We start from the raw sequence: 26,630 nt of genomic DNA on the forward strand, positions 1-26,630 counted from the left end.
GACTAAGCTTTATAAGTAACTGGTTAAGTTATACTTATGGCCCGTTTCCCGATGTCCTCCTGGTAAATCACCAGACCTTAGCGAGCCCGCCGGCAGTCTACCTATATTCTTAGTCATATATATACTTATACACTGAGTTAAAGTGGTGTCCAGACAGCTATTTCTAGCTAGTAGAGACGATAATGCAGTAACAGAGATATAATATTCTATGTCTCAAAGACCAAAGAGACATATAATATACTGACTCTACTTTATAACACTTAGTCTTCTCATACAGAGAAACAGATTTAGTAAGACAGCCACTTCACATTTGCTGCATCGAGCCTAGCAATCAAGCCTCGATTACTTGGCCCCAGTACCGCCGTCAGCCGTCGGATGATGGACGCACATGATCCAAAGCGCATCGGCTACTACTGAGGGAATGTGCCAGTCCAGCTCTCATATCCTACCACTAGGGTTTACCAGAAACGACATAATACGCCCCCATCCGCAGCATACCACACGGATGGCACGAGCCTTATCCCTGAAATAGAGTGCATTGTTACGTATAGACAACCAATCAAATATGTGCAAGGCAAGACAAGCATAAACATCTGCAACTCAACAAGCCCCCGCAGCCTTATCCGCCGGATGCCCGCAGTACACACTCCCTCCACCCTGGATACAAACCAGCCCGGCGGCACATGACTGCATCACCCACTTGCCATTATCACAAAGCGCGAAATTCGCCCCGTTGCACCCAGACGCTCCCGCCGAACATGCCCCGCCAGCCGTGGGACAGCTACCGGTCGGAGTTGCCGTCGTGCTCGTCGTGGTCGTGGTCGAGGTCGCAGTCGTCAAGGTCGTTGGGACACTCGTCGTGCTGGACGTAGTTGTAGTAGGGGTGGTGGAAGTAGACGTAGTCGAAGAAGTAGAACTCACAGTCGAACTCGTACTCGATCCCGACCCCGAACCTAGCGCTGCTCGCACCCCTTGCAAGAACCCACTATTGGCCATAACCTGGCTCGCGTCCCAGGACATGACACCGCCAAAGGACGAGAAGCCCTTGACGTACGAGATGATCCCCGCCAGCGTATCGACAGAAACATACCCGCTGCCTGCGGCGGTAGAGCTACCCGGCACACCGAGGAAGACCTTGACGTTCTTATTGAGCGAGACGGTCTTGGCCCAGGTATCCCAGGTGGCGAAGTTGAAGTTATTCTGGGATGATGAGCCGGGGACGTAGGCCTGCAGGCCGCAGTAGTTATTGTAGAACTGGACCCAGATGGCGTCGAAGGAGACGGCGCCGTTGAGCATGGGGCCGTCGGCGGCGTCGGGGTAGGGGCATTGAGGGGCGGCGGTGATGTAGTATTGCTTTGAGGTGTCGGACTGGAAGAGGGAGCGGAGCTGGTTGGCGAAGGTGGGCATGTTGGAGACGGTGGACTCAAAGTCAAAGTCGAAGCCGTCGATGACGGCTTTGCCGAAGGGGCGCAGGGTGGAGGCGTTGGTAGCAGGGCCGAACGTCTGCCAGAGACTGTTGGCTCCTGCGATGGCGGCCGAGTCGCTGGTGAAGCCGCCTTCTGTGTAGGTTGCGCCGCCGATGGAGAGAAGGATGGTTTTGCCGAGGGATTGGCAGATTGGGATATCTTCTCTGTTGGTTGTTAGTTGTTGCAATTGTGAGAGAAGGATGATGGGAGAATACTCTATCTGAGGACAACTGAGCAGGTTTGTGCCGGCAAACGTGGTGCAGTTGTCGCCTGCGTTGGCAAAGTTGACTTCGGGGACACCGCCGGTGCCGCTGATTCTGGTGACAAACGCGAGTTGGTAGACCTGTTGACAGTTAGGTGGGGCGTAGGGCTGAGGTGGATAGAGGAGTCAAACATCAAAATCGGCGTCTAGGCGGTTAGTGAGTGTGACGGCCATAGGTTGTGGTGACTTACTCTGGCAATAGTAGGACAGTCTTTGCTGTGCAGCGAGACCGGTGGATGCTCCATGGGAATTTTGGCCTATTCTATCAGACACGGAGGGCAGAGTGTGTAGGAAAGAGCATACCCCAGTAGATGGCAATGTTGGACTGGCTGTTCAGGTTCAACTTGGCAGAGGCAGTGTGGAATGTAGCCAAAAGGCTTGTCCAGAGACCGAGTTTGTACAGAGCCATGATGATGTTTACAGAATACCAGATCGAGCACAAAACAGGGAAGATGATCGGATGATGTAAAGGCAGATCCAGAGTGCTCTGGGCTCTGATTCTTATATCTTGACAACTGCCTCTAAGACTGCATGCATCCTACGGTATGAAACCATGACTGAGAGTGAGGAATGTGACTGTGGCATATTGGTGGCCTCAAGGTGTCAGCCATCCCCGGGAATGCCAGCCCCATTCCTGACAGGAGACTATAATGCTTGATTTGCAGATATTGATGTCGCATGATATGAGATAGAGGATGCTGAGAGTAAGCAACCTCTTGATAGCATCAGTTGCAACAGTAGGAGTGTGGAGTGTGATATTGTCAGGGGTGACGAATTAAATGTACCTGCAGAAAGATAAGCATGAAGGATGGATAGACTAGCGGCGTGTCTCGGATCCAGCAATATAACCTTGATCTAATAAACTTATATTGTTCCCCTCTTTATCTACCCAGTAGTGCTGCTACTGTAGCAGTCACAAAGCACTAGCAGCAGACTAGCAACTGACTCGTAATAAATTAGCTACTCTTCATCGGATCAATGGAAGTTTACAGCGGTTATCAACCGAGACCAATGCCGGCATGTGCGTTTTGTGCCTGACCATCTGCACCGATCATGCGCCACATAATTTCCACCGCTCTTACATACATCAGACAGAATATCTAGGTAACCATCAAAGCCATCTCGCTTACGTTAGCTTGGGCTTCAATCGGAAATTGCATGCGATGATACGACTTCGAGCCATGTGCATAGCTGACAGGGGCAGGATACCCCTTGCATGTAACATTCCCCGGGCCATGTGCAACAATTTAAGTCCTCTGCAGTCTGTGCTCTGTACGTAACTGCATGCAATCGTTCACATCGTAGTATTCTGAAAAGGCTAATAGATTATATAAACTACTCATAGACACAGTTACTTCAATCTGGCCTCGACAACTCCCACAGGAACCCCAGGCGCCCTCCACGTCTTGACCAGTTTCAACCCAGCCTGGTCCAACAGGGTAGCAAAGTTCTTCTCCGTCCGCTCGACACCCGCAAAGGTCATCATCGTATGGTCCATGTAAGCATTAGACATGGTCGCTCCGACTTCAGGCACGATGAACTCGACAATCAAGATGCGCGAGTGCTGCCCCATTGCCGCCGCCAGATTCACCAGGATCTGTCGGACCTCATCATCGGGCCAGTCGTGGAACACCCGGCGGACGTAGTAAACCAAGGCACCTAAATAATCTGTCAGTTCCCCAGGTATTAAAAAGACAGGAATAAGCGTGACGAACCCTTGACAGGCTGCGCCTGGAAGAAATCATGCGCCATGGGCTCAATGCCATGAGCTTCCAGCTCTCGCCCATTCTCCTCAATCACAATAGGCCGATCCTGCAGGATAAACCGGCCCTTGAGATCCGGCTCAGTCTCGCGAATCTGTCGCAGGATATGGCCGCGTCCACCGCCGACATCAACAATTGTCACGCCGTCGTCGCGCGCCAGAGCCCCCAGCTCCTGCGTGAACGGGTACAGACCGTGCACGACAAGCGCCGAGTCCTGCGCCATCATGGCGTCGTTGAGCCGGCTCAGGCGATCGGGGAACTGGGAGATGTAGTCGAACATGGTCTGCCCGGTGCAGTTGTGCACGTGCGTGTAGGGGTTGTCGGTCAGCGTCATGGTGTTCTTCCAGTTGTGCTTGGCCAGGAATTCGTGGTTGCGGAGCATGGGCGGGAAGTACTCGTCAATCCTGTCAATCACTAAGCATCTACGCTGAGTGGAATAAATAATAAGAGCGCTTGAAGACGTACAACACCTTGAAGATGGCGTTCATCTGTGGCGCCATGTAGATCTCGGAGAATGGGGTGTGGGCGTACTCCTCCTCGCCGGTTTCGCGGAAGGGGCCGAGGGGCGTCAGGGCGCGCATCAGTCGGACTTTCTCGTCAGCTTGCTTCTTTCTGTGGCTTAAGGGATAGTACCAATCATCTCCTTGTCGACTCCGGTCTTGGCGGATATCTCTTTGGCCGAGATGCTTTGTCCGCCCGTGGGAATGGCATGGAATACGCCGGCTTCGAGAAGGGTACGGAGGGCGCCCATGCTAGCCATCTATTTTCATCAGTTGGTTCGCATACAAAGATGCAGGTACGCACATTCTCAAAATTGGTAAAGAGCATATCGACCGGACCACGGATGGTCTGCAGCAGGCGCGTGGCCTTGACCATCAAGTCATAGCGGGCATTGTAATCATTGTCTGAGGTCCTGTATGTATTGGTGGCATTGACGACCTCTTCCAGATCCTTCTGGATGGCGTCGATGTTGTTCTCGGTGCTGCCCATTTTCAAGATCAATCCCTGTCTGCTTTTTCTGCAAATATTTGATACATATCATCTGCGACACCCGGTGCAGCGGTACTTCTTATAATATTGACGAGTATAAGCGGGGAATGGCTTCAGTTCTCCCTCCGCCAATCATCACGGATGCTGCCGTCGCTAATGTGATGCATCACAATCGTCTCCTCCTTCTCCCCGCCGTTCTGTCTGTGCTTGTCTCTACGAAGGGCTTCATTGGCCGGGAATTGCGCCGCGCACCCGGCTGCATAACTAGATGAGTTTATTCTCCGCTTGGGACACTTGCTTGGGACTCCCCGAGAGTCTCTTTAACCATGTCCATGTTCTAATAGGAGGATAGTCAAAGATCGGCTGGCCCAAGCGAGTTTTCACCCTGTCATATATTGCTTTCCAGTTATTGCTTTATGGCCGGAACGGTCTATGTGAGTCGTCACATACACTAATATTCCTGTTTAAGTAATAAGGCCGTCGATGATGACCTGCAGAGGGAACTGACATTTACTTGGTAACTGATAGATAACGACTGAGCGACAATATGGCAGTATTACAGAGTATGTCTAAAAAGCAATGCTATTGTGAAACGGCCACAACGCCTAGTCGTAGTACTTGTCTGCGCCCTACCCAAAAACAGGTCCAGGAGCTTGCAGATTGAATGCCTAATCCGCTGTTGATTCCCACTGCTTCCGTAGGCAAAAGACAATAGATAATGGTCGCCACTTAGACAATTCTACAGGTCATTGCAGCTTAGACTGTTCCGTACTGGGTTCCTATCTGCATATTATCCAACCCCCTGCACCGGATCTGTCGTGCAACCTTGTCTCTAAAAAGTAGATACGTAGATAATGCAGGCAAGATCGGAGAAGCAAGCATTGTCTTGCGGATGGCGTCCGATTGATCAATGCTTCCTTTCGAGCGATTTGCCTCGCTTGGATGGGTACTCTGTTATGCTTCGTCTGCAAGGGCTTGAATAGTGTTGCTGCACTGATAGTGATCGCCAACGCCTGATACCTCATATGCTACAGTTAGACCGGGAATTGGATCGTCACGCGCTTGAAGAAGCAAAAACAAGGCGTCTCAGGATACGAAGATGGCGTTTTTTGACAGCTCTCCGCTGTATACGTTACAGGTAGGATCGGTTCGCAGGAACTACTAGCTAGGTGCATTGGAGATATTAACAGTGGTCGATGCATCTGACATGTCGCACTACATGGACTGTACATAGCTGCATAGTTCTGTCAATAATTAAACAGAGATCGAAAAACATGAGATATATCACTTTCCGGTCGATCGTACTTTTTGAGCACAACAGGAGACAAAGGGGTCAACTCCAACATATAAACCGAAAAAGCCTCCCGAATCAAGCTCCTCCATCAAACCTACACAACTTCAGCTTTATCCATTCAGTCTCCTCAATTCGTTGACTGCAGCCACCATGGATCCAAGCAAGACGCCCGCCTTCCCTCCCCCACCGGGCGTGACGCCCAACTTCGAGAACCCCGAGCGGTCCGACTATGACATCTACTCGATCAACATTGCGATGTGCCTGACAGGCACATTTGTGCTGGCGCTTCGGATGTACACGCGGGGCGTGATCCTGCGGACGGTTGCTATCGATGACTGTATGTCATGCCTTCGACTGATGGTTAATGATGCTGACTGAGTAGGGTTCTGTATCGCCGCGCAGGTCTGCGCATGGATCTTTGCCATCCTCGGGTTTGCCAGTACGTCTTTCCCTCCATTGACATGATCAAAACTAACGAAGTAGACATCCAAAACGGCTACGGCGTGCACATCTGGGACCTGTACCTCGTCAAACTCAAGCCTTTTAAACAGGTACCTTGCTCAATTACTCCACACTCTACAGACCCCAACTGACAATAATAGAACGACCTCGCAGCAGAAGACATCTTCGCCCTCGGCATCTGGTTCGTCAAAACCTCCATCCTCCTCTTCTACCTCCGCCTGAACCCAGAACGCCGCTTCCGCCAATGGACCTACGGCATCATGGCCTTTGTCTTCATCTACTCGCTCATCAGCATCCTCGTCTTCACCTGCGGCTGCATCCCGGTTACTGCCATGTGGGACATTACAGAAATGGCCACAGCCAAGTGCGTCGACCAGCTGGCGTTCGTGTACGCCAACGCGGCGTTCAATCTGCTGTCTGATCTGATGACGCTCATCCTGCCAATCAAGCTGTGCTGGTCGCTACAGACGACGCTGAAGCAGAAGGTTTTGTTGTGCTTGGTGCTGGCGATGGGTTCCTTCGCGTGCGTGATTGCCATTGTGCGGATTGTGACCATGATGCCGTTTGTGCATTCGATGGATTTCACATGGTACAAGGTCACGCTGGCCAAGTGGGCGTACGTCTCCCTCCCTTTTGTTCCAAGGGCTATGCTAACAATAACAGAATGGTCGAGATCAACGTGGGCATCATCTGCGCCTGTCTGCCTGTCCTGCGGCCGCTGCTGCTGCGGGTGTTCCCTCGGTTGGCTGGAACGAAGAATTCCAGCGGGGGGGATAAGCACACCGACGAGAGCTATAACATGCAGGACACGGGGTCCAAGAAGAAGAAGAAGGGCATCCGGAACTGGGATTACCTGACGACAATGGGGACGCAAAGTCCTCGGGACGAGGACGTGGAGAGTCTCACTGTACGGCCGAATGGGAAGAGCGACAGCCAGGAGGGGATTATCATGTCGACTGAGATGAAGATTACGTATCATTGACGTCTCGGATGTTTGGGGTTTAGTTGCCTAGTTGTACTCTAGCACAGTGTATAATGGCTGTAGGGCGGGACTAGTTCATTGCATCAAAATTATATTCTGTCTCCCATTCCTGATGCTGCTCAGTATTGATGTGTCAATACAATGTCTAGCCATTAATTATCGACCAAGGATCCCAGATAAATACGTACAAGGGACTCATTAATAATGGACTTGTGGTTTCCAGAAATGGATTCTTTGTTATAGATCCGGAAAATGAAAATACATACATATCCGGAAATGTATTGCCTAGATTGCGAGTTTTAACCCAGCAGTGCTATCTAGCTTTTCGAATCTCTGGGCCCCATGGCAGGAAACACTTCACTGGGGACTTCATGACCCCCAGAGCTGACTCGGATCTCGTGGAACCTTCTCTCCTTGTAAGCTATCGCCACAATCAAGTTGTTAACAAACATATAGCAAAACACAAGGGTGATAAAGCCCGTGGCTGCCAGAGGACCCAGAATGGAAAACACAGCGAACCCGTACGAGGCCGAGTGGAATTCATCGTTACCAGAGAGAGCCTTTGTCGCCAGCCCGACTTGCATGGGGCTAAGGATGATAGCGATGTACACTATCCCTGACGCAAGCCATTGGAAGTTTTCCTGGAAAAAGGTGCCATACTGGTGCCAGTGGGACATGTAGCTGCGCAGAAAGGGCCGTTGGGAGAGACGATATATCTTATTGAGTCGGCTCAGACGCAGCTCTCCGTAGATGAAACGGGGGTTGATTCTATGGTAGATGGAATCTGTACGTAGTTGTTCAACGAGCGTCCTCCAACCCTGCCATGAGAACTCCTCATCGGGTGGGAGCAGATGCTTGTCCTTTGCGATATAAAAGTCACTCTCGTGGGTGACTAGAGCGGCGTATGAGAAGAGAAAGCCGAGCGCGGATCTCCACAACTTCTGACGAGTGCACTGCTGGGCGCTTCCGGGGGAATGTGCGTGTTCCCCGCTGTGCAAGCACTCGCAATCCTTGCTGTGGCTAAGATACGTGGTCCAAAAGCTTGGCTCAAGCAGGAAGCGTGGGATTGGTTTAAGGAAGATCCGGTTCCGTGTCCAGACAAGATGCATGTCCATTCGTTCTGTGATGAAGATCTCCCGGCCTAGAAGGAGCTGGTGGTGGAGCGGGCGAGGCGGCATGGGCCGACCCACGATCCAGAGCCAGTCGACCACCTTAACCAATCTTTGCAGGTCAAGCTCTTTTTCGACGCAGCCCACGACATTATTGCTCGGGGAAACTAGATGATCGGCTTCGGTGCGATAAGACGCGGGGAAGGCTGACAGGAGCTCCTTAGTTCCGGGCTGAGACGCGCAGCCGTTGTCGTCGTTGGCATTCAGAAGTCGAACCGAGAACGGAGGAGAGTCAGGAGGCTGCATAAAAGAAGACAAAGGCGTTAGATCCGCTGGCCTGACTGTAGGTACAGTTAAGGTACCTGTTCGTGTTGTTGTTGTTGTTCCATTTTGCCTCGCTTTCGACGCGTGTTATATTCTTGCCATTATTGAGCAACAGATAATTTTCAGGTCTGAAGTGTCCTGCACAGGTCGGCTTGACATTATCACTACTCCCCACCAGACAGTGCTCAAACACCATGCTTTTGCTTCCGCAAGTGAAGTTATTGGCTGATACTAAGCCACGATATGCATGTGGCCAGCTGAGTCTCATCACAACCCCTCTCTCTGATGGAGTGAACTTACTCCAAGAAACCGTCTGAATATCCACTCCCCTCTGTTGTAGTGTAATCTCTTATATTTCTGTGGTCTTCTACTGGAGAGCCTCGATAGACTTTGCATAAGCCCTGTCATCGCGGACGCAGGACTTTCTAGAGTGCAGCCAAATACTGCAGCCGCACACCAAACGCCGCTGGCTGTCAGACTCGCTGTCTCAAGCCTAGGTCACTACCGGCAGCAACTGTGATGGCTCCGGTCGATAGTGGCCAGCTTTTCCTCCTTGCTGGAATTGCCATTATTGCCTGTTTATGGCTTCTCGGTACAAATCATGCCTTACAACGGGAATATCCGAAGAGAAGGGACGAGCAGCTAGGAGCGAAACAGGTGTGTGAGGAGCTTCTGCCAATTAGTTAGAGCCATTATTGATGCGAATAGCTATAGCCATCAACCACTCGGCAACCTCTAGAGGTTCTGTACCCTGACCCCAGCGATAAGGTCAACGGTGAGGCCGAGGTTGAGTAAGTCTCTTCTCTCTCTCCCACCAGAATTCTTTGGAATTCTGCATCTGACGAAAGGTTGTAGCATCATTGCTGTACATGGTCTCGGGTCTAATGTGGATTGGTCTTGGACTTGGAAGAGCAAAACCCGAGATATCCACTGGTTAAGAGACAGGGACATGCTTCCGAACGTTGTGCCAAAGTCAAGAATCATGGTATACAACTATGACTCGAAATGGCATTCGAACGCTCCACAGACCCGTCTACAGATCTGCGGCGAAGATTTAATACGAAGCGTGCACAACTTCCGTAATCATAATGGCATGACGGGCCGCCCAATTCTTTTGATCGGTCACAGCCTGGGCGGGAATGTCATCCAACATGTGAGTCTGCACTGGTGATATGGCTTGATTGATTGATGCTCAATCTGCCGAGACAGGCTCTGTTATACGCCGATTCGGAGGCAGAATTCTCATACCTGCCGAAACTCATTGTCGGTCTTGTCTTCTTGGGCTCCCCTTTCAGGGGATCTGCCCTGCAACCCGTGGCCTCCTTCGCAGCACGGGTCCTGTCCCTCGCTCAATCGCATGCAGGAATCATCAACGATCTCGAATACGACAGCCCGACCATGACAGACAAGTTGCACAGCTTTTGCCGTCTCCGGGAGAGGATGTTGATACCGACGTCATGTTTCTTCGAACTCTACGCGACGGACTACGGAAGGAAAATCCGAATCCCCGGGTTAATCAAGGGAATGGCACGTATATCGCATGAGTGGATGAACAGCGTCTAACTAAACCCTGACGACAGGTTGTCCACGAGGCTTCCGCTTGCATTCCCGGCTGCAATAGGTTCGCTCTGCAAAGCGACCACCTGAAGTTGAACAAATTCTCCGGCCCTCAGGACCGATCATTCATAAGCGTCTCGGAGGAGATTAGCAAAATGGTTATTACCTCGAAAGACTTGATGGAACGTCGGAAGAATCGTAAGCCAAGCGTCAATCAAACTGTGTGGAAACGCCTGAAACCGTTCTAACACTCGGGTTAGTTACCAGAGAACCTCACTTCTGTGTACCATTTGGAAGAAACAGAGATTTCGTCGGACGTGAATCAATCCTAAACCGGCTTCTCACGATCATTCCGCCTACCGCAGAAGTGGACGATTGCCAAAGGACAGCCATCGTAGGCCTCGGAGGAGTCGGAAAGACGCAAATTGCGCTCGAGGTTGCCTTCCGGGTCCGTGACGCACACCCCCGTTGCTCCATCTTTTGGGTCCCAGCAGTGAATGCCTCAAGTTTTGAGAATGCCTATCGAGAAATAGGACGCCAATTTGGCGTCGGAGGCATCGATGAAGACACGGCGGACGTCAAAGCACTTGTTAGCAAAGCTCTGAGTCGGGAGAGCAGTGGCCACTGGCTCTTGATCGTCGACAACGCGGATGATCCAGATCTGCTCTTCAGTGACATGCCCCTCTCCGATTGCCTCCCATTCAGCCGGAAGGGTTCTGTCCTCTTTACCACTCGAAGCCACGAAGCCGCTGTGAAACTCGATATTCCGGAAAGAAATATTGTTACCACGGCGGAAATGGACGTCGCCGAAGCGACGGATCTATTACTGAAAGGCTTGAATAGCCAGGGATGCAACCTCGAAGATGCGAAAAGCTTGCTGGTCTTCTTAGCCAATCTTCCCCTTGCAATCAAACAGGCATCCGCATACATGGCCAAGACAAGGATGCCCATTGCGAATTATCTCGAGCACTGCAAGTCAAGCGATAAAACCTTGATCAAGCTGCTTAGCAAGGACTTTGAGGATCGGGGACGTTACAGGGGCAGTCAGAATCCAGTGGCCACCACTTGGCTGATCTCATTCCAGCATATTTCACGCGACAGCCCAGTTGCCGCGTGGTATCTGAAGTTTATATGTTTCCTTGCCGAAAAGGAAATTCCAGTCTCTCTCCTCCCACCCGCAAGCGACCAGCTCGAGGCAGACGAAGCGATCGGCATACTGAAAGCATACGCGTTCATCACCAGTCGTGGCACTCACGATTCGTTCGACATGCACAGACTCGTTCGACTAGCGACACGGAACTGGTTGGACGAAGAAGGAAAACACGGGCAATGTGTCACGGAGGTGATCCAGCACTTGAAGCAAGCAGTTCCTCTTCCACAAAGTGACAACAAAAATACATGGATCAAATGCTTGCCGCATCTAGAGGCTGCGCTTGGGTCTCGAGAAGGCTGCGCAGATGAAGCAGCATCATGCTTATTTCGGATCGCAGCAAAGTGCTATTATGTTCTCGGGCAGTATCAGAAATCTGAGCAGATGACGCGGCAAGCACTGGAGCTGCAGGAGAAGCTGTTTAGCAAAGAGCATCCGCAAACGCTCGAGACTATGGAGAGTATTGCGATAGACCTGAGCTACCAAGGAAAGTACGAGGAAGCTGAGGCCATGTTCAAGCAGACAGTGGAGCTAAAACGGAAGGTCCTGGGTGAAGTGAGTCCGTCTACGCTAAACTGCATGAGTAACTTTGGTGTGCTCTTGGACTACCTAGGGAAATATGAGGAAGCTGAGAAGATGCACCGGCAGGCTTTGGATCAAAGCGTGAAAGTGTTAGATAAAGATGACTCCGACCTTGCTTTTAGTATGAGCAGGCTCGCAGGCGTGCTGAGAAGCCAGGGAAAATACGAGGAAGCTGAGGGCCTCTGTCGGCAGGCGGTGGAGCAACTGAGGAAGAAGCTTAGTGAAGAGGATCCATACATGCTCAGCTGTATGGCGACCCTCGGACAGGTGCTCGGCTTTCAAGAGAAGTACGAGGAAGCTGAGGGCATCTTTCGGCACACGATGCAAGTACGGGAAAAGGTGCTTGGCAAAGACCATCCGGAGACACTTAGAAACATGGGTCAGCTTGCAGAGGTGCTCAACAACGGCAAGGGGAATTATATGGAGGCCGAGGGTCTCTGTCGGCAGGCGCTGGAACAGATGAAGAATAGCGTTGGCGAAGAGCATCCAGACAGGCTTACCTGTCTGTATACCCTTGCTTCAGTGCTGAGCAGTCAAAGGAAGTATGAGGAAGCTGAAGGTATGTTTCGGCGGACAGTGGAGTTGCAGGAAAAGGTGCTGGGCAAAGAGCATCCTCACACACTCATCAGCCTGAGTGAGCTTGCAACAGTACTCAAGAGCCGGGGGAAGCGAGAAAATGCAGTGGCTCTTATGGAAAAGTGCTACCAGTTACGTGTTCAGAAGTTGGGGCCAGACCATCATAAGACGCTGGCTTCTCTCTCAGCACTGAATGATTGGAAACTTGAGGAACTTGGTTTAGCCTGAATGGTGTCTATTTTGACATAGCCAGTTATCGGTTCTAATTCTAAATTTTGACACTTAAGAAAGAATATAGGCTGGTTTCTTCTTCAGGAACCACTGCAGGTTGCCTATGATGATGCCGCCACCGCAATGTCTCCGAGGTTCAAACTTCTGGCATCCAAGGGAAGGGTTACTTAAGAATGGGGAACGAGCAATTGCATGGACAAGCATAATAAGTTCAAGGTTAGGTGTTGAAGTGACTGGAGGTCAGGGGAACCAGGCTGTGGGTAAGCTCAACCAATGTCACTCTCGAAGGAGCCTTTCTTAAAAACCGAATAACTACTGAGTTTTCATTAGTGAGATGCTTACACTCTTGAGGCTGTAGCTGGAGGACTTAGTGTGCGATTGCATCAAAAATGGATATAATCTGGTTAAGCCTCAACCCTCTCGACATGCGCACTTGCACTCCCACCCTTAACCGCAACAGCCTTGTCAGCATGCACATCCAACCCCATTTGCCTCATAGCATTAACCCCAGACAGCGCATCCGGCCCGTCGAAAATCTCCGCCACCTCCTCCAACCCCTTGCCCTTGGTCTCAGGGAAGAAGAAATAGATGAGCACGAAGTGCACGCAGATTACACAGCACCAGACGATATAATACMGCCACGAAATGGCATCCATAGCCACTGGGTTCGCAAACGAGTTGTAGATCCCCGCCAGATTGCCGGTGAGCTGGTACATCATGCTCGCCTTCGCGCGCAGCGAGTACGGCACCACCTCCATGATGTACGTTGGCGCGACAGGCGAACACATATGATACGCCGCGCTGAACAGGAAAATCATCACCAGCACGCCCGCCGCATACCCCTTATCCTTGAAGCCGTGTTCCTGGTTCAGGGCCGAGCACACCGTCCAGATCACGTAGGAGACGCCCATCCCGCCCATGCCGCAGAGGAACAGCCGCCGGCGGCCTGCGCGATCGACCAGCGTCGCGAAGCAGGCGGCAGTCAGGAACGACCAAACAGATAGACAGGCGTTGATGATGAGCTGGGTGCGCGGGTTGGTGACGTGGATGGTGTTGAGGACTTTGGAGAGGTAGTACGAGGTGAGGCCGTTGCCGGCCCACTGCAGCATGGCGGGGATGTAGAGCGCTAAAAACAGGCGGTGCTTGTTTCCCTTCGTGGCCACCCACTCCATCCAGCGGGAGGCGCGCTGCATCTTCTCCATTTCCAGCGTGGCGGTGATTTCGGCCATTTCAAAGCGGACGAGGCGGGAGGAGGCGTCGCCGTCGGCGTGGTATTTTGCGAGCATGGCGAGGGCTTCCTCGCGGCGGCCGTTGTAGATGAGCCAGCGGGGGGATTCCGGGGCGAAGAGGCTCAGCACGGCCTGGATGAGGGAGAAGAAGCACTGCAGGATGCTGGGGATGCGCCAGCTCCAGCTGGAGTCGGTCATTTTGAACGTGCCGTAGGTGATCCAGGCGGCGATGAGCGAGCCCAGCGACCAGGTGGTTAGATAGAAGGAGACGAGCTTGCCTCGCTGGGAGGGGTAGGCGACTTCTGTCAGGAGAGGCGGGGCCGCCGTGGCGACGATTCCCAGGCCGAAGCCGACGAAGAAGCGTGAGACCACGAACATGCCGTAGTTGACCGCAGCGGCCTGGAGGATCGAGCCCAGGATGATGATGAGCGAGCCGCCGCAGATAGGGTACCGGCGGCCGAAGCGCTCGCAGAGCTGCGAGGAGACCAGGACGGAGATCAGTGTGCCACCAGTTGGACCGAAGGACATGGCGCCGAGACGCGTGCCTGTTGGTTTGCCAAAGTATTTGTTCCATTGGGGGAGGGCCTGCATGCCGTTGAGCATGCTGCTGTCGTATCCGGAGGCGATTTGCGTGAGGAGGGCACATAGCAGGAGTGTGTTGAGTTTGATGAGGGTCCAATCCTTGTAAAAGGGAGGACGCTTGGGAGTGACATCTTTGAGAGTGAGGCCCTCGAAGTTATCCTCGTCTTGTCTATCTTGTGGAGTCATCTTGTCGGTACTGGACTGACTGCGGTGGATTGCTGGTCCACGGACAGCAAGAGCTCATGAGTTTATGTACCCACCTGACGTGGGGAAAATCTGGGGAACATCGGGCCAATTCTGAAGTCAATCGTCCGATGACCGTTGATCATTTCTGGGGGTTCTGATGGCGTCGGGGCGGGCTAATGTGCTCGGGCATGATTCCTCCGAGGGACGATATAGTGGCAGTGATAAGCATCATAAGCATCATCAGAGAGCTTATCCATCATCTTACAATTCTTAACCTGACAACTCTGCAAAATGACTGTAGACACAGCTAACCATCAAATCCAGTCCAATGGATCTCAGCCTCTAGACAAAATCTTCTCTGAAAATGTGCTGGCCAAGGTCCTCCGCGTGGCCGTCGAGGCATTAAAAAATAATGTACCATTACCACACTACAAGATCATTCGAATACTGATACTGACTGATACTGACATGTAGGACCCTCCGACCGAGTACCCGGAATTCGTCCCTCAAAAAGGCGCCTCGACAGGCAGCTACATCCTCCGCGAATCCTCCTTCTGGACCTGCGGCTTCTTCCCGGGGCTGTTGTATCTCCTCCTCGAACGAGCAATCCGATACCCCTCGACCTTTCCATACCTCGGACACAACCACAACCTCGATCCAGCCAGCCTGCGAGACCACCTCCTCACCCTCTGCACCAAATGGACCACCCCCATCTACCCCATGTCCCTCCGAACAGACACCCACGACCTAGGCTTCATCCTTGCCCCCTCCCTCCGCCGCTCCTGGGAACTCACCTCCAACACGGCCAGTCTCCAGGCCCTGCTAACCGGCGCCCAAAGCCTGGCCTCGCGCTTCGTCCCCTCCACCGGCGCAATCCGCAGCTGGGACGCCCTTCGCCAGTCCGACGTGGAAATCACTTCCCTAGAGACTGACTGCCTCGTCATCATCGACAGCATGATGAACCTCGATCTTCTCTTCTACGCTGCTGCGCATCTCGGCCCGGAGCTCGCGGCTATCGCGACCACGCACGCGAAAACGCTCATTAACTCCCATCTCCGACGGGAAAGTATAGCAGGGAAAGAGGCCTACTCCACCATCCACGTCGTCAACTTCGACCCTGCCACGGGGGCAATCAAAGAGCGCCGTACCGCACAGGGGTACTCTGCTACCTCAACGTGGGCGCGCGGGCAGGCGTGGGCGATTACCGGGTATGCGCAGACGTACGCCTGGACGAAGGACAGGCAGTTCCTCCACGTCGCCGTTGGGTTGGCTGAATACTTCCTTGCAAGGCTGGATGAGGCGCCGGCTTGTGTGGAGAAGATGGTGGATGGGAGGATGGTGGGCAGGTATGTGCCGCTGTGGGACTTTGATGCGCCTGTCGACAAGGCGAATCCGTTGCGGGATTCCTCCGCTGGAGTGATTGCCGCAAATGGGATGTTGTTGCTCTCGCAGGTGTTTGTTGGGGATGACGAGGGGCTCGCGCGGCGGTTCAGAGATGCGGCGATGAGGATCGTGAGTGAGACGGTGGAGTTTTCGTATTCGAGGGAGGAGGCGAGGTTGGTCAAGGGAGGAAAGCAGGTGGAGGATGTGTCTGGGGAGCGATTTGATGCGATTCTGCGCAATGCGACGGCGAACCACAATGCAAAGGATCTGGATCGATACAGTGACCATGGGCTTGTGTATGCGGATTACTATCTGCTGGAGTTTGGGAATCAGTTGTTGAAGCTGGGATTGATATAGACATTAGAGGTGACTATACATATGATATTAAGTGATTATATACCTCAAATGACTACTTCAGTGTGATACTATCAACCTCTAGATCAACCTGTGGAAAATCCATCCATCTCTCCCGTAGACTCCGGCGACTCTGGTCCTGTGTAGTCGCAACAGCAAAGACAGCCGTCACCAGGACCACCTCTTGAGAGTCACAGTCAATGCCATGTCTCACCACAGGAATCAACGTCCGCTGCGCCATGAGATTCGTATTCGAGTCCGGCTTCAACGCCTCATGCTCCGTCCTTGCCATGAAAGCTATCCCACGAACACCACTCGCCCCAGCCTCAGACAGAATAAGCACACTATCTTGCGACACATGCACGCCCTCCCCTACCCCGATATCTTTATCCAACCAATCCTCCCCCTCAAGAGCAGGAAGAACCCTCTCCCGACCAGGCGTCTTCACATTCGCCTTCGGCACCCTCTCAATCGCAAACCCCCCTTCAACCAAATGCAACTTCTCCAGGTTTTTACTGCATTGAATCCGATGAATCCTAACATGCCAATCCGGCCATCGATCCGTCGGCGGAAGAAGCGTAGTCCGCACCAAGACCTCCCCATCCACCCACGGCCTCCACTCGACCTCTGCCACAGGGATTTTCTCATTCTGTCCTTGTACACTAGCAGTCCCAAACTGAACAGGCGACGCCTTCCACTTCACAGCCCAGGTCGCGCACCCATCCCGGCTCAGCGCAAGGGTACTATCCGGCGCGAGCTGCTGTATCAGTGGGCCTGTGGGCACGCTAAACGCAAACGCGGACGAGTACGCGAACTTGCAGTATTTCGCCTGTGAGGCTTTCATCGGCCAGGCGACGAATTGGCCGGGATTAAGAAGGAAGTGGTGGCCGCCGGCTGGGTGGTTGCAGAGGAGCTGCTGTGGTGCAGACACAATTTCCACCGGTGACTGTGTGGTAGGGTACGATGCTTCTGGGGTGGTCCAGAAGGGATGCGAGTCGGGGAGGAGAAGGACGATGAGGGATTTGAGGCTCCAGTAGACTGACTGGGGGGAGTTGTAGTCTTCAGCCATGTACATGTTTCTGTCTTTGTTAGGCTTGTAATAGATTGGCAGTATGGGGGAGACGTACGGGTACAAGTAGCCAATATTCATCGTCCCATCGGCGTAGAACATGTCTGCTGAGTGAGCGGCCCACCAGCGTAGATGCCTCAGGAGAAATCCTTTGACTGCGCCGAGAGTAGCCAATGGCTCCGGCATATCAGAGATATCAGCGACAGCCAGCGCAGCGAAGAACGCCCCGCACGCAAAGCGATACGTCAGGGAGCGTCCAAAGGGGATTGCGTCTCCTACTCGCGTCAGCCTCAGCACTCCACATCTATACAGAACCGAGGAGATATACCATCCCGGTCAAAATACCGCCAAAAACTCCCCCCGAACTCCCTTGCCTGCACCCGGTACCTCTCCGCCCGCACCGGGTCCAAATGGCTCGCAAACCTCACAAAAAGCAACTGGCTAAATTGGATCGCAAAACTCCCAGAATAGTAATCCGCCTGGCGACCACACCCTATAGCATCCCATCGCCCCGTCCGCATCCCCTCCTCTCTTTCCCTTACCTCCTCCTCAGCAGACAACCACGGCCCATCGCCCGACCACCCACCCCCAAGATAAAACCCATCCAGCACCTCAAAATCAGCGTCCATCTCCCCCTTGACCTCATCATACGGAACACCTGCAACAAGAACAAGAGCCAGGTTCGCAAATACCCGAAACCACCGCCAATTGTTAACCGGCATGTCCTTCCCGTGCATGCCGCGCAGCCACGCAACGATGTTGCGCTGTGTGCTCGCATCCTGGCTGTGGAAGAAGGCGTCGGGCGCGAAGAGCAGCGCGCAGGCTAGTACCTCCGCTTCGACCATGCGCTGGTCGCCGTTGGCGATGGTTCCCCAGTATTCTTCATGCTCTGGGTCTGTGCCGGCGCGGATGCCCTCGATCCATGGTTGAGACACGGTTTTTATGGCTTCGATGGTGGCTGGATCGGACGTGAAGGATAACGAATGTAGAAGGGTAGCTATGACCCAGAGTGGGCGGGCGAATCCCTCGAGCAAGGCGGCGCCATCGTCAAAATGCGCGCCTGTTGCGATTGGGAGGCGGATGAAGGCGCGTGCGGGGGAGAAGTGGGCGTGGAGAGGGCGGACGAGGCCGAGTGCAGCCTGGACTTGGTCGTTGCGGGTGAGGAGGGGGTTGTTGCTGAAATTGGAGAGGGGAGGCATATCGTGTCTTAGTCCTTCGATTTAGATTAAGATTACATTTATTTAAGGATTACGTCTTTGTTAAAGATGAGGGGTGATATATCTATCGGGGCTCGGGGTAAATCTCGGACAATTTGCTAGTCAAGTACTATAGGCTACATCTGATGCGAAATATGCATTATTTAGACTGATGATCCGGTCCATCTCCGAGTACTGCTGATCTAACAGGATTGATGTGACTGTCGTCAATTCGTCCGGGCTGCCTGTGTTGTAGCTCATTCTCGCTGGACTAGAGTGCAGCATCGCTGGTAGATCTGGAGGGAAGGCGACCTGAGACAGTCCCGCCGTGCTTTCAGGTACTGCTGCTGGTGCTGTTTGCTGGCTATCTCCAGTCCATTCAATCTCGTTGGAGTAGCCCAGAACATCCAGCTTGAAGTTCTCGTCGCTTTGGCACGCCCGGTGGATGGCGTTGAGCTGGCCAAAGTACCTGGCCGCCGAGTTCTGACGATTTGCCTGTACACGGCCAGACCAGCGCGTCGCCATGGCATCGAGGCATTTCATCAATGTCCAGTAATCTGGCGACAAGGGTGTGCCATAATATCTCCAATGTACTGTCCGCCGTTAGCAGTAGCGGAATATCCAAGAAGGCCACCCACCAAGTAGAACCCTCGCACTGACGAACACACAAAACGCAAATTGACTATCCACAACGCCCTCCCGCGGACAGTTCCCCAGATACTTCTCCGTGATATTCGCCGTCTCGGCTGCCGCCGCCTCGCAGGTCTCCGCGCTGGACAGGGTGGGTAACTTCACCACCTCCAACCACTCCGGCGGCGGATACGCAATCCGCTGATGCAGCAGGATCATCGACGTGTTATGAGTGATATGCGCCAGCGTCAGGTTCGGATCCATCGTCACCACCGTCGGCTGCCGCGAGATATTCGTGTCCTTCCACTTCTGCGGGAGGAACATCTTCCAGCTGACCAGCCGGAGATCCAGCTCCTTGAACCGCATCAGCCAGCTTCCCATCTCCTGGCGGTCGCGGTGGTTGATCCGCTGCTGGAGGAAGAAGGTCGTCACGCGGCTTAGCGACTCGGTGGCTTCGACGCGGTAGGCGAAGGCGCCTACGGTTGACATGTCGACTTGTGCTGTGGGGGACGGCTTGTCTGTAGGTAGGAAGGCAATGAGGGTGCCGATCTTGCCGGCGGAGCGGTCCCAGATGCCGAAGAAGGGGGTTGTGACGGGTTCCTCGTTGTGCCAGAGGCCGCCGTCTGCGGGGAGGCGGCGGTGGACGTCATTGGAGGTGAGGCTGGTGTTCCACCTGTAGATCTCAGCGGGATTCTATGCGGTCGGCTTTTGAGCAGACATACCCTGTAGTCACCGAGCAGAATCTGTGATGTTAGTGATGATACGCCATGAAAAACGGGGGCATACCTGTCTAGGTTGAAAACGGTCCAGAAAACACGTCGTCGTTCTTCCTCCTCCACCCAGTCTGCAGCCACCGGAAGGGAAGGTCGAGGCTGTAGGACTCGTCCTGTATCGTGGTTCTCGGACTCGACGCTCAATTGGAGGTACTCGACTGTTCTCGTCAAGGAACCGACGATCGGCCACGCTCTAGAGACCCTCCCGGATCCAATCTAACCTGTCAGTTTCTACAAGTAGTATAGGGAATGAAGCATACATCCTCAAAGCAGATAATAATCAAAGCCTGCAAATTCTCTACGTAGAGGTCATCCATTGCCGTCAGCACGACGATCTTCCGGGACCGTTCACAGACAGCTTCAATATCTTTCAGATCTGCCGGAAGCACAGATTGATCGACATGCTTGAGCATCGCAACCACCATCGCATGCAGCACTACCTCCAGGCGAGACTTGTCAGCGCTCCTTAGCCGCCGGCGGAATCTCTTCTCGTGGAAGATCGGTATCCACGGCTGTACAAGCGCAAAGTATGAATCGACCACGGCCTCTAGGACGGCTGGCGGAGGTAGACTCGACGACAGATCAGAGAAGCTGTAGTCATCCGGCTCAATCAGGGTATCGTTAACCCGTCTCCGTTTGTTTGATGGTGAGCATGGTACATCAGACACCGAGTCCTCGCATGGTCGTTTACGGGTATGTGGTTGCTGCTGCAGTTGTCCAAGGAGTAGTTCCATCCCTTCTCGAAGCGCAGTAGCCACCGCACTGCTATCAGATACTGGTCTATGCTCTTCAGATCGTTCCTGATGGAACACGGCATTTTCGAGCGCCTCTACTGGATGTCAGATTGAACCTGCCGATCAAGAAATTACCTACCAACCCGCTTCCTCAACGCCTCCACCGCTCCGGCCTTAAGACCTGGCTTCTCTCGCTCGCCGTCATACTCACACGTCGTTCCTATACCCCTTAGCACGTGAGCTTCCAAAAAGGGCAAGGATAAGGAGCTACCGATCCTCCGACAATGAGCGCAGAGCGGGACTTCGCGCGAGCAGCGGAGTTTCCGCTTGCGACAGGCGCGACAAGCAGGGCGATCCTCTTGCACTGATACCTCGGCTTCCATTCTGTTCCTGGTCTCGGTGTCAGTGAGCTTGCCCTAGAGTCCGGACGAGGGGTAGGCTAAATACCCCGTTGTCCGGTGGAGATGGGCCGGCTTCCGTCCGAGTTCCCCGACTGAAGGCTAATTCGCTTGCATTTGGCTCCTGTGGGGTGCTTTCGCGCGGGGTAAATAAGCTTCGAATGGGCTAGTTTAATTTAATTCTCGACAGACTTCTGCGTTATGGGTTTAGTTCGGCGGTTTAGCCGTTGTGCGTACGTCTAGGAGAGGTACTCCGTATGCCCAAAGAAGAAGTGGAGTGTGGGGACATCTGTGAATTTCAGACCTATCGGGTTGAGATGTACCGACTCAGTAACCAAGCAAGGACCAATCACTCGGCTGATATAGATGAAAGCGATCAATATATCAAACCTGGACACGAAGTAGTCCAATACAACCCCTAATCATGATATTGGAATCTCCCTATTTTCTTCGGCAAACGGAGTGGTACTTTACCATCCAATTCTGCCCTGGTCAATTAACGCCCGTGACATTCCATGTGTCTATCACTGTCCGTCGAGTCATGAGCTGCAGCGCGTTGCGCTGATCAGTCAACCTGACAGAGACCACCGAAGTTGACATGATATGCGCTTGGGAGGTGAAGAGCGCGGCTGTCTGCACAGCACTCGCACGTCTATCAGTTCAAAGATGTTGCATCTGGTGACACAGTGCACGGCAAAGGGTCTATGAATAGCCAGCTTTTGGGATATCGGAAGCGACACGTGTAGCACGTCAGCGGATTGTGACCCTTCCTCGTCCAAGATAATCGCCTTTAAGCTATGGTCGGTATCTGAGACTTCATTCTGCTCTCCTATGCATGAAGAGAGCCTACTGGAATTCAAACTGCTCCTAGCAGTCAGCTTCTGCCATATATGGCAGAAACTGGGTTATAAATCATGCCAAGAAAGTCCCTACTTTCTGGCAAACACTGCAATGCTTGGCTACAGCCCGATCATGTCCTATTCTCTAATTTAAGTAGTCGTACTGATGGGACTATAGATTAGACAATGACAGTCTCGCCTATCCTCAATAGCATTCAGTCTCCCTGTTCAGCATTCCGAGCTTCAAAGGCACATAATCCCGTCGGCAGAAATCTCATACGAGCCAGAAGAATTCCACAATTCGATACTGCTCTCCTCCTGGTCGATTTTCAGGTTAGGTTGTGAAGTATAAGCCGACGCAGGCACAAATTATGCTGCGTGATGTCAGCGTCATGGAATCATCGGATAACGATCAGCCCACCATGGCCTGATCTCCATTCCCCCTTCCCTGACACCTTATATTCGCACACACCCCAAATAAACTCAAAACTCAATTCGCTGAAAGAAATGCTAAAGATGGCAACTCCACCACCAGTAATAATCGTCGGCTCCGGCCTAGCCGCGCTCTCCGCCGCCAGCACCCTGATATCACACCGCATCCCGGTGCAGATGCTCGACCGCGCCCCCAAACCAGGCGGCAACTCCATCAAAGCCTCCTCAGGAATTAACGGCGCCGGAACAAGGTTCCAAGGCAACGACGACAATGCCGATGTCTTCTTCCAAGACACAATCAAGTCCGCTGGCGACGCATTGACAGAAGCAAGTAGCGACGAGCGCGCCCGGCGGGAGAAGCTTATTTCCACCCTTGCGTCTCGCTCTGCAGACGCAGTGCACTGGCTCGTTGATGAGAAGGGGGTTGATCTCAGTCGAGTCGCGCAATTGGGTGGTCATAGCTTCCCGCGGACGCATCGGGGGGCGGGGCGGGACCCGCCCGGTTTTTCGATTGTGGGGGCGTTGCTTAAGGAGTTGAAAGGGGAGGAGTTGTTTAGCCTGCGGAGCGGGGCTAGAGTTACGCGGGTGGTAAAGGAGGGGGAGTGCGTTAAGGGGGTGGAGTATGTTACTGTTGAGGGTGGAGGTGGACAGCAAGGGAAGGAACAGACGGAGAAGCACACGCTCAGCGGACCGGTGATTTTTGCTACGGGTGGGTTTGCGGGTGATTCTAGGGGTATGCTGGCGCGGTATCGGCCTGATCTGGCTAACTACCCGTCGACCAATGAGGCGAGGGAGGGGACGCAGCCGATTCTCGAAGAGGTGGGTGCGTCGGTGGTGGATATGGACTGCGTGCAGGTTCATCCGACTGGGTTCGTGGATCCCAAGGATCCGGCTGCGTTGGTCAAGATCCTAGCGGCGGAGATGCTCCGCGGCGAGGGTGGAATCCTGCTTAATGGCGATGGAAGCCGGTTCGTGAATGAGCTGGAGACCCGTCAACATGTTGTTGACGCGATTGTGAAGTCGACCTGTCGGACGGAGACAACTACGCGCCAGTGGGATGTGACGCTTGTACTTGATGAGAGCGCCGCGGCGGCCGCGGGCTCGCATATGGACTTTTACGTCTGGAAGGGACTCATGAAGAAGATGACAGTCGGAGAGCTCGGATTGACGGCGGTCAAGACCCTCCAGGAGTATGGGGATGTTGTGTCCGGCCAGAAAAAGGATCCATTCGGCCGTAAATCATTTGGTCACTGGAAATTGACTGAAGTAATGCCAGAGTACGAGGTGTATGCTGGACAGGTCACGCCTGTCATTCATTTTACGATGGGGGGAGTGGTCATTGATGAGCATAGCAGGGTGATAGGTGCAGAAGGGACCCCAATAGAAGGGCTTTGGGCTGCAGGGGAGGTGACCGGCGGCGTCCATGGCCAGAACCGCCTGGGAGGGTCGTCTTTGCTGGAGTGCGTGGTCTTTGGACGTATAGCAGGGAATGAGGCGGCAGCGTGGCACAAGGAACACTATTCCGAGAGTTCCTCTGTTGCCTGACTATGCAAGGCATCGAGAATGGTCTTCTTAGGCTGATGCAGGGTCAGCTGCAGCAGCAAAATCTCTGGCTACGTTCGTTATTTTCCTGGCCTCCTGATCATTGGCCTTTCAGGCCAAATCCTCGAACTGATGGCTAGTGCAAAGGACGAGGCTGGCTTACTCCTCTCATACACTCTCACCTAATCAAATTATATAGTAAACGATAGTAATAAAGTGATTGTGGATATGTTCTGATGTTATGCAACATATCTTTGTACTGTATAAGTAACTAGCCTGAGGAACGCGTCCAGTGTACCCTAAAGCTCTGAGTTGGGCCTGGAGCGAGGGGTAGGGGCCCTACTAAGCCCAGACCACGATTCCAGCTTGCTTGCTTATTGGACACGAAAGTAAGGGATATCGTTAGAATTCCCGGAATATCATCATAAAATTCAGTCTATCTAGGCTGAAATATCTAATCGAAACCCGTGATGAGGCTTAACTTGGTATGTCGGGGTTTGCCCTGGAAGCCGTGAGGGAATATAGATATGCAACCAAGAAGTCCATCCTAACTTCAGCTGCATATATCTATTCCTGTTTAGTAGTCCTGAGAGTGTTATGACAGAATAATGTAGAACGATAAGGCTACTGGGGTCTGCATAATACAGTATGTTGGGGAGGAATCCTAATATGTATTCGGTGTCTCATTCTTGCACTCCCACCCCCATCAACCCCTTCTTTAATTGACGTTCTGAACGTGCCAGATATTGCCCTGATTTGTGGACAAGTGAAAAGAAGGTGTTATAGCTAAGAGTTACGCCTGACTTGGTACTAATAATGCAGAGATCGGCTACATTTCCAATCTATTAAAGAGAGCCTTCCACTTGTATCCGTAGAAGAATCAGATGACCTCCGCTTAAGCGTTTATCTTGACAGAGGCATTCGATCTTGTGATTTCTTCTCGTGAGCCTGGCGACACTGTTGAGATAGTCGCGTGGGCTAGACGCTTCGAGCACCATCGACCAGCCCAAGGGATATCCAAGGGCGCAGGAATTTCGTGATACGGGTACCAGGTTAATCGATCGAATTACCTATTGTTTGGAAGCACTACGCGGGTAGAGCGCGATCTGAACGTCTCAATCGTCGGTGTCAAGGAGGAGTCAGCACAGCCAGCCAAATCCTTCATGGTAAGGCCGTCCGAAGAATTGAAGCATTACTATGTTTCGACGACGCAGCATCTTGCGGTGAGACCACTGGAGACTCCTTATGTGAATCATGGGATATAATAGTAGTAAGAGCCAAATGTTGCGCGCGCGTGCAGGTGGTTGGATCAATTTGAATTGACCGTTCTATGCCCCAGTCCCCACAGTACAACGAGCTGTTTCTTTTTGAATGTCAACAGGAGTAGCATTCTCATTTCTCGGGGCATTCCGTGTAACTTCACTGGCCCGTTCGCAAACAAGACATTGTTGGCTCCGCTCGAGAATGCATCCCTTGCGGACAGTACCGTTTGAGAGGCCACAAGACTAAGGAGTATAAGAGCCAGTGGACTAAACCCAGTTTTCATGTCTCAGTCGATTTTCGTAAGGTCATAGGCTACTATTTACTCCACCGCAACATGAAGCTGGCCGTCGCTCTTCTCGCTGGCGCTAGCTTGCTTCCTGGCGCCCTGTCCTTCACGAATGCATGCAAAGAAGGTCTTCTATACTGTGGCAAAACCCTGGAGCAGTATCATGGTACGTACAGACCTGCTGAAGCAGAATGCTAGCTGCCTGATCCTCTTGCTAAATCTGCAATCGAAAGGATACTCAACTCAGGAGCTCATGTCGGTTGTCTTCATGGGCAATCTGGATGCCCTTGTTAAACCGGACGATGCGCTCTTCAAATGCAAAGATTCCAACGGTGGCATACAACTGAGTACTTTCTGCTATTTGGGTTGCATTCAGCCTCCAAATGGTGATACCTGTGCCTCGGCAACTTAGGTAACGGTCTTCTTCTTCCGTATATTTTGTGAATTATGAACTTATACTGTTAGAGACCATATCCGCAAATTGACTAGTCATCTCACGAGAATCTGAGGCGGACGTCGGTTTCTTTGAACTGATCAGGCTTTATATAGTGATACTTTTTCCGGACTGCTAGATACTTTATAATACAAATTTCTTTGGCCGGTACCCGAGTACAACGATTGGGTGCTAGGCACTGTCTTCGCGATTTGACTCCTGGACAACGAATTAATTCCTTCTTTGACTTGTATATAGAATTTATCCGTGGAACATTCATTGTTGGCTATAACAAGACTGTTAATGTCTCAGTATTTGCTATGACCCACCCGAGAGCTAATAAACTCGTAACTTTGCTCGACTATGTCCCACTTGCAGTGGAGCTCTAGACAAGCCTCCGAGCTTTATTTAGTGGCTCCCGGCCCTAACGAGCCTATTCTAAAGGTTCTAGCTTACAGAGCTTGACCTTCCAAAGCCCTGATTGGGCCGATTTCCCAAGAAATAAGATCGGATTTGGAATTGCGGGCGCTGCGCTGAAATTGCGAGAAGACGG

At 52.6% G+C, this 26,630-nt stretch overlaps 12 protein-coding genes across 12 annotated transcripts; 6 read left to right on the forward strand and 6 right to left on the reverse strand.

Annotated features, from left to right (window-relative positions):
• Positions 1 to 781: 781 nt before the first annotated feature.
• chi3 (putative class III chitinase) lies at positions 782 to 2,137 on the reverse strand (the record flags this gene model as incomplete). The annotated part of the gene is made up of 6 exons (XM_043306204.1): positions 782 to 862; positions 922 to 1,630; positions 1,682 to 1,809; positions 1,861 to 1,874; positions 1,920 to 1,985; positions 2,032 to 2,137. The coding sequence occupies 6 exons, from the start codon at positions 2,135 to 2,137 to the stop codon at positions 782 to 784; spliced, it is 1,104 nt and encodes a 367-aa protein (XP_043162139.1).
• Positions 2,138 to 3,079: 942 nt separating this feature from the next.
• Asppvi_010359 (O-methyltransferase) lies at positions 3,080 to 4,481 on the reverse strand (the record flags this gene model as incomplete). Its single annotated transcript, XM_043306205.1, has 5 exons — positions 3,080 to 3,387; positions 3,444 to 3,895; positions 3,957 to 4,080; positions 4,125 to 4,251; positions 4,296 to 4,481. The coding sequence occupies 5 exons, from the start codon at positions 4,479 to 4,481 to the stop codon at positions 3,080 to 3,082; spliced, it is 1,197 nt and encodes a 398-aa protein (XP_043162140.1).
• A 1,444-nt stretch (positions 4,482 to 5,925) lies between these two features.
• Asppvi_010360 (putative integral membrane protein (Pth11)) lies at positions 5,926 to 7,219 on the forward strand (the record flags this gene model as incomplete). The annotated part of the gene is made up of 5 exons (XM_043306206.1): positions 5,926 to 6,112; positions 6,158 to 6,214; positions 6,259 to 6,326; positions 6,378 to 6,853; positions 6,901 to 7,219. 5 exons carry the CDS (start codon positions 5,926 to 5,928, stop codon positions 7,217 to 7,219), a joined length of 1,107 nt encoding a protein of 368 aa, XP_043162141.1.
• A 317-nt stretch (positions 7,220 to 7,536) lies between these two features.
• On the reverse strand, positions 7,537 to 8,717 carry Asppvi_010361 (uncharacterized protein; the record flags this gene model as incomplete). Its single annotated transcript, XM_043306207.1, has 2 exons — positions 7,537 to 8,628; positions 8,691 to 8,717. The coding sequence occupies 2 exons, from the start codon at positions 8,715 to 8,717 to the stop codon at positions 7,537 to 7,539; spliced, it is 1,119 nt and encodes a 372-aa protein (XP_043162142.1).
• Positions 8,718 to 9,171: 454 nt separating this feature from the next.
• Positions 9,172 to 10,215, forward strand: Asppvi_010362 (uncharacterized protein; the record flags this gene model as incomplete). The annotated part of the gene is made up of 4 exons (XM_043306208.1): positions 9,172 to 9,309; positions 9,367 to 9,443; positions 9,508 to 9,805; positions 9,862 to 10,215. The coding sequence occupies 4 exons, from the start codon at positions 9,172 to 9,174 to the stop codon at positions 10,213 to 10,215; spliced, it is 867 nt and encodes a 288-aa protein (XP_043162143.1).
• A 149-nt stretch (positions 10,216 to 10,364) lies between these two features.
• Asppvi_010363 (uncharacterized protein) lies at positions 10,365 to 12,745 on the forward strand (the record flags this gene model as incomplete). The annotated part of the gene is made up of 2 exons (XM_043306209.1): positions 10,365 to 10,407; positions 10,470 to 12,745. The coding sequence occupies 2 exons, from the start codon at positions 10,365 to 10,367 to the stop codon at positions 12,743 to 12,745; spliced, it is 2,319 nt and encodes a 772-aa protein (XP_043162144.1).
• Positions 12,746 to 13,152: 407 nt separating this feature from the next.
• On the reverse strand, positions 13,153 to 14,745 carry Asppvi_010364 (hexose transporter protein; the record flags this gene model as incomplete). The annotated part of the gene is made up of 1 exon (XM_043306210.1): positions 13,153 to 14,745. One exon carries the CDS (start codon positions 14,743 to 14,745, stop codon positions 13,153 to 13,155), a length of 1,593 nt encoding a protein of 530 aa, XP_043162145.1.
• Positions 14,746 to 15,036: 291 nt separating this feature from the next.
• Positions 15,037 to 16,485, forward strand: Asppvi_010365 (glycoside hydrolase family 88 protein; the record flags this gene model as incomplete). The annotated part of the gene is made up of 2 exons (XM_043306211.1): positions 15,037 to 15,159; positions 15,220 to 16,485. The coding sequence occupies 2 exons, from the start codon at positions 15,037 to 15,039 to the stop codon at positions 16,483 to 16,485; spliced, it is 1,389 nt and encodes a 462-aa protein (XP_043162146.1).
• A 52-nt stretch (positions 16,486 to 16,537) lies between these two features.
• Positions 16,538 to 18,750, reverse strand: Asppvi_010366 (glycoside hydrolase family 154 protein; the record flags this gene model as incomplete). The annotated part of the gene is made up of 3 exons (XM_043306212.1): positions 16,538 to 17,561; positions 17,610 to 17,826; positions 17,880 to 18,750. The coding sequence occupies 3 exons, from the start codon at positions 18,748 to 18,750 to the stop codon at positions 16,538 to 16,540; spliced, it is 2,112 nt and encodes a 703-aa protein (XP_043162147.1).
• Positions 18,751 to 18,870: 120 nt separating this feature from the next.
• Positions 18,871 to 21,267, reverse strand: Asppvi_010367 (Zn(II)2Cys6 transcription factor; the record flags this gene model as incomplete). The annotated part of the gene is made up of 7 exons (XM_043306213.1): positions 18,871 to 19,340; positions 19,386 to 20,050; positions 20,100 to 20,120; positions 20,164 to 20,366; positions 20,411 to 20,979; positions 21,024 to 21,104; positions 21,156 to 21,267. The coding sequence occupies 7 exons, from the start codon at positions 21,265 to 21,267 to the stop codon at positions 18,871 to 18,873; spliced, it is 2,121 nt and encodes a 706-aa protein (XP_043162148.1).
• A 1,370-nt stretch (positions 21,268 to 22,637) lies between these two features.
• On the forward strand, positions 22,638 to 24,098 carry frdA (putative FAD dependent oxidoreductase; the record flags this gene model as incomplete). The annotated part of the gene is made up of 1 exon (XM_043306214.1): positions 22,638 to 24,098. The coding sequence occupies one exon, from the start codon at positions 22,638 to 22,640 to the stop codon at positions 24,096 to 24,098; it is 1,461 nt and encodes a 486-aa protein (XP_043162149.1).
• A 1,594-nt stretch (positions 24,099 to 25,692) lies between these two features.
• Asppvi_010369 (uncharacterized protein) lies at positions 25,693 to 26,056 on the forward strand (the record flags this gene model as incomplete). The annotated part of the gene is made up of 2 exons (XM_043306215.1): positions 25,693 to 25,810; positions 25,878 to 26,056. The coding sequence occupies 2 exons, from the start codon at positions 25,693 to 25,695 to the stop codon at positions 26,054 to 26,056; spliced, it is 297 nt and encodes a 98-aa protein (XP_043162150.1).
• Positions 26,057 to 26,630: the final 574 nt, after the last annotated feature.

This window comes from Aspergillus pseudoviridinutans, assembly GCF_018340605.1.
Source record: "Aspergillus pseudoviridinutans IFM 55266 DNA, scaffold_8, whole genome shotgun sequence".
NCBI classification, from domain to species: domain Eukaryota; kingdom Fungi; phylum Ascomycota; class Eurotiomycetes; order Eurotiales; family Aspergillaceae; genus Aspergillus; species Aspergillus pseudoviridinutans.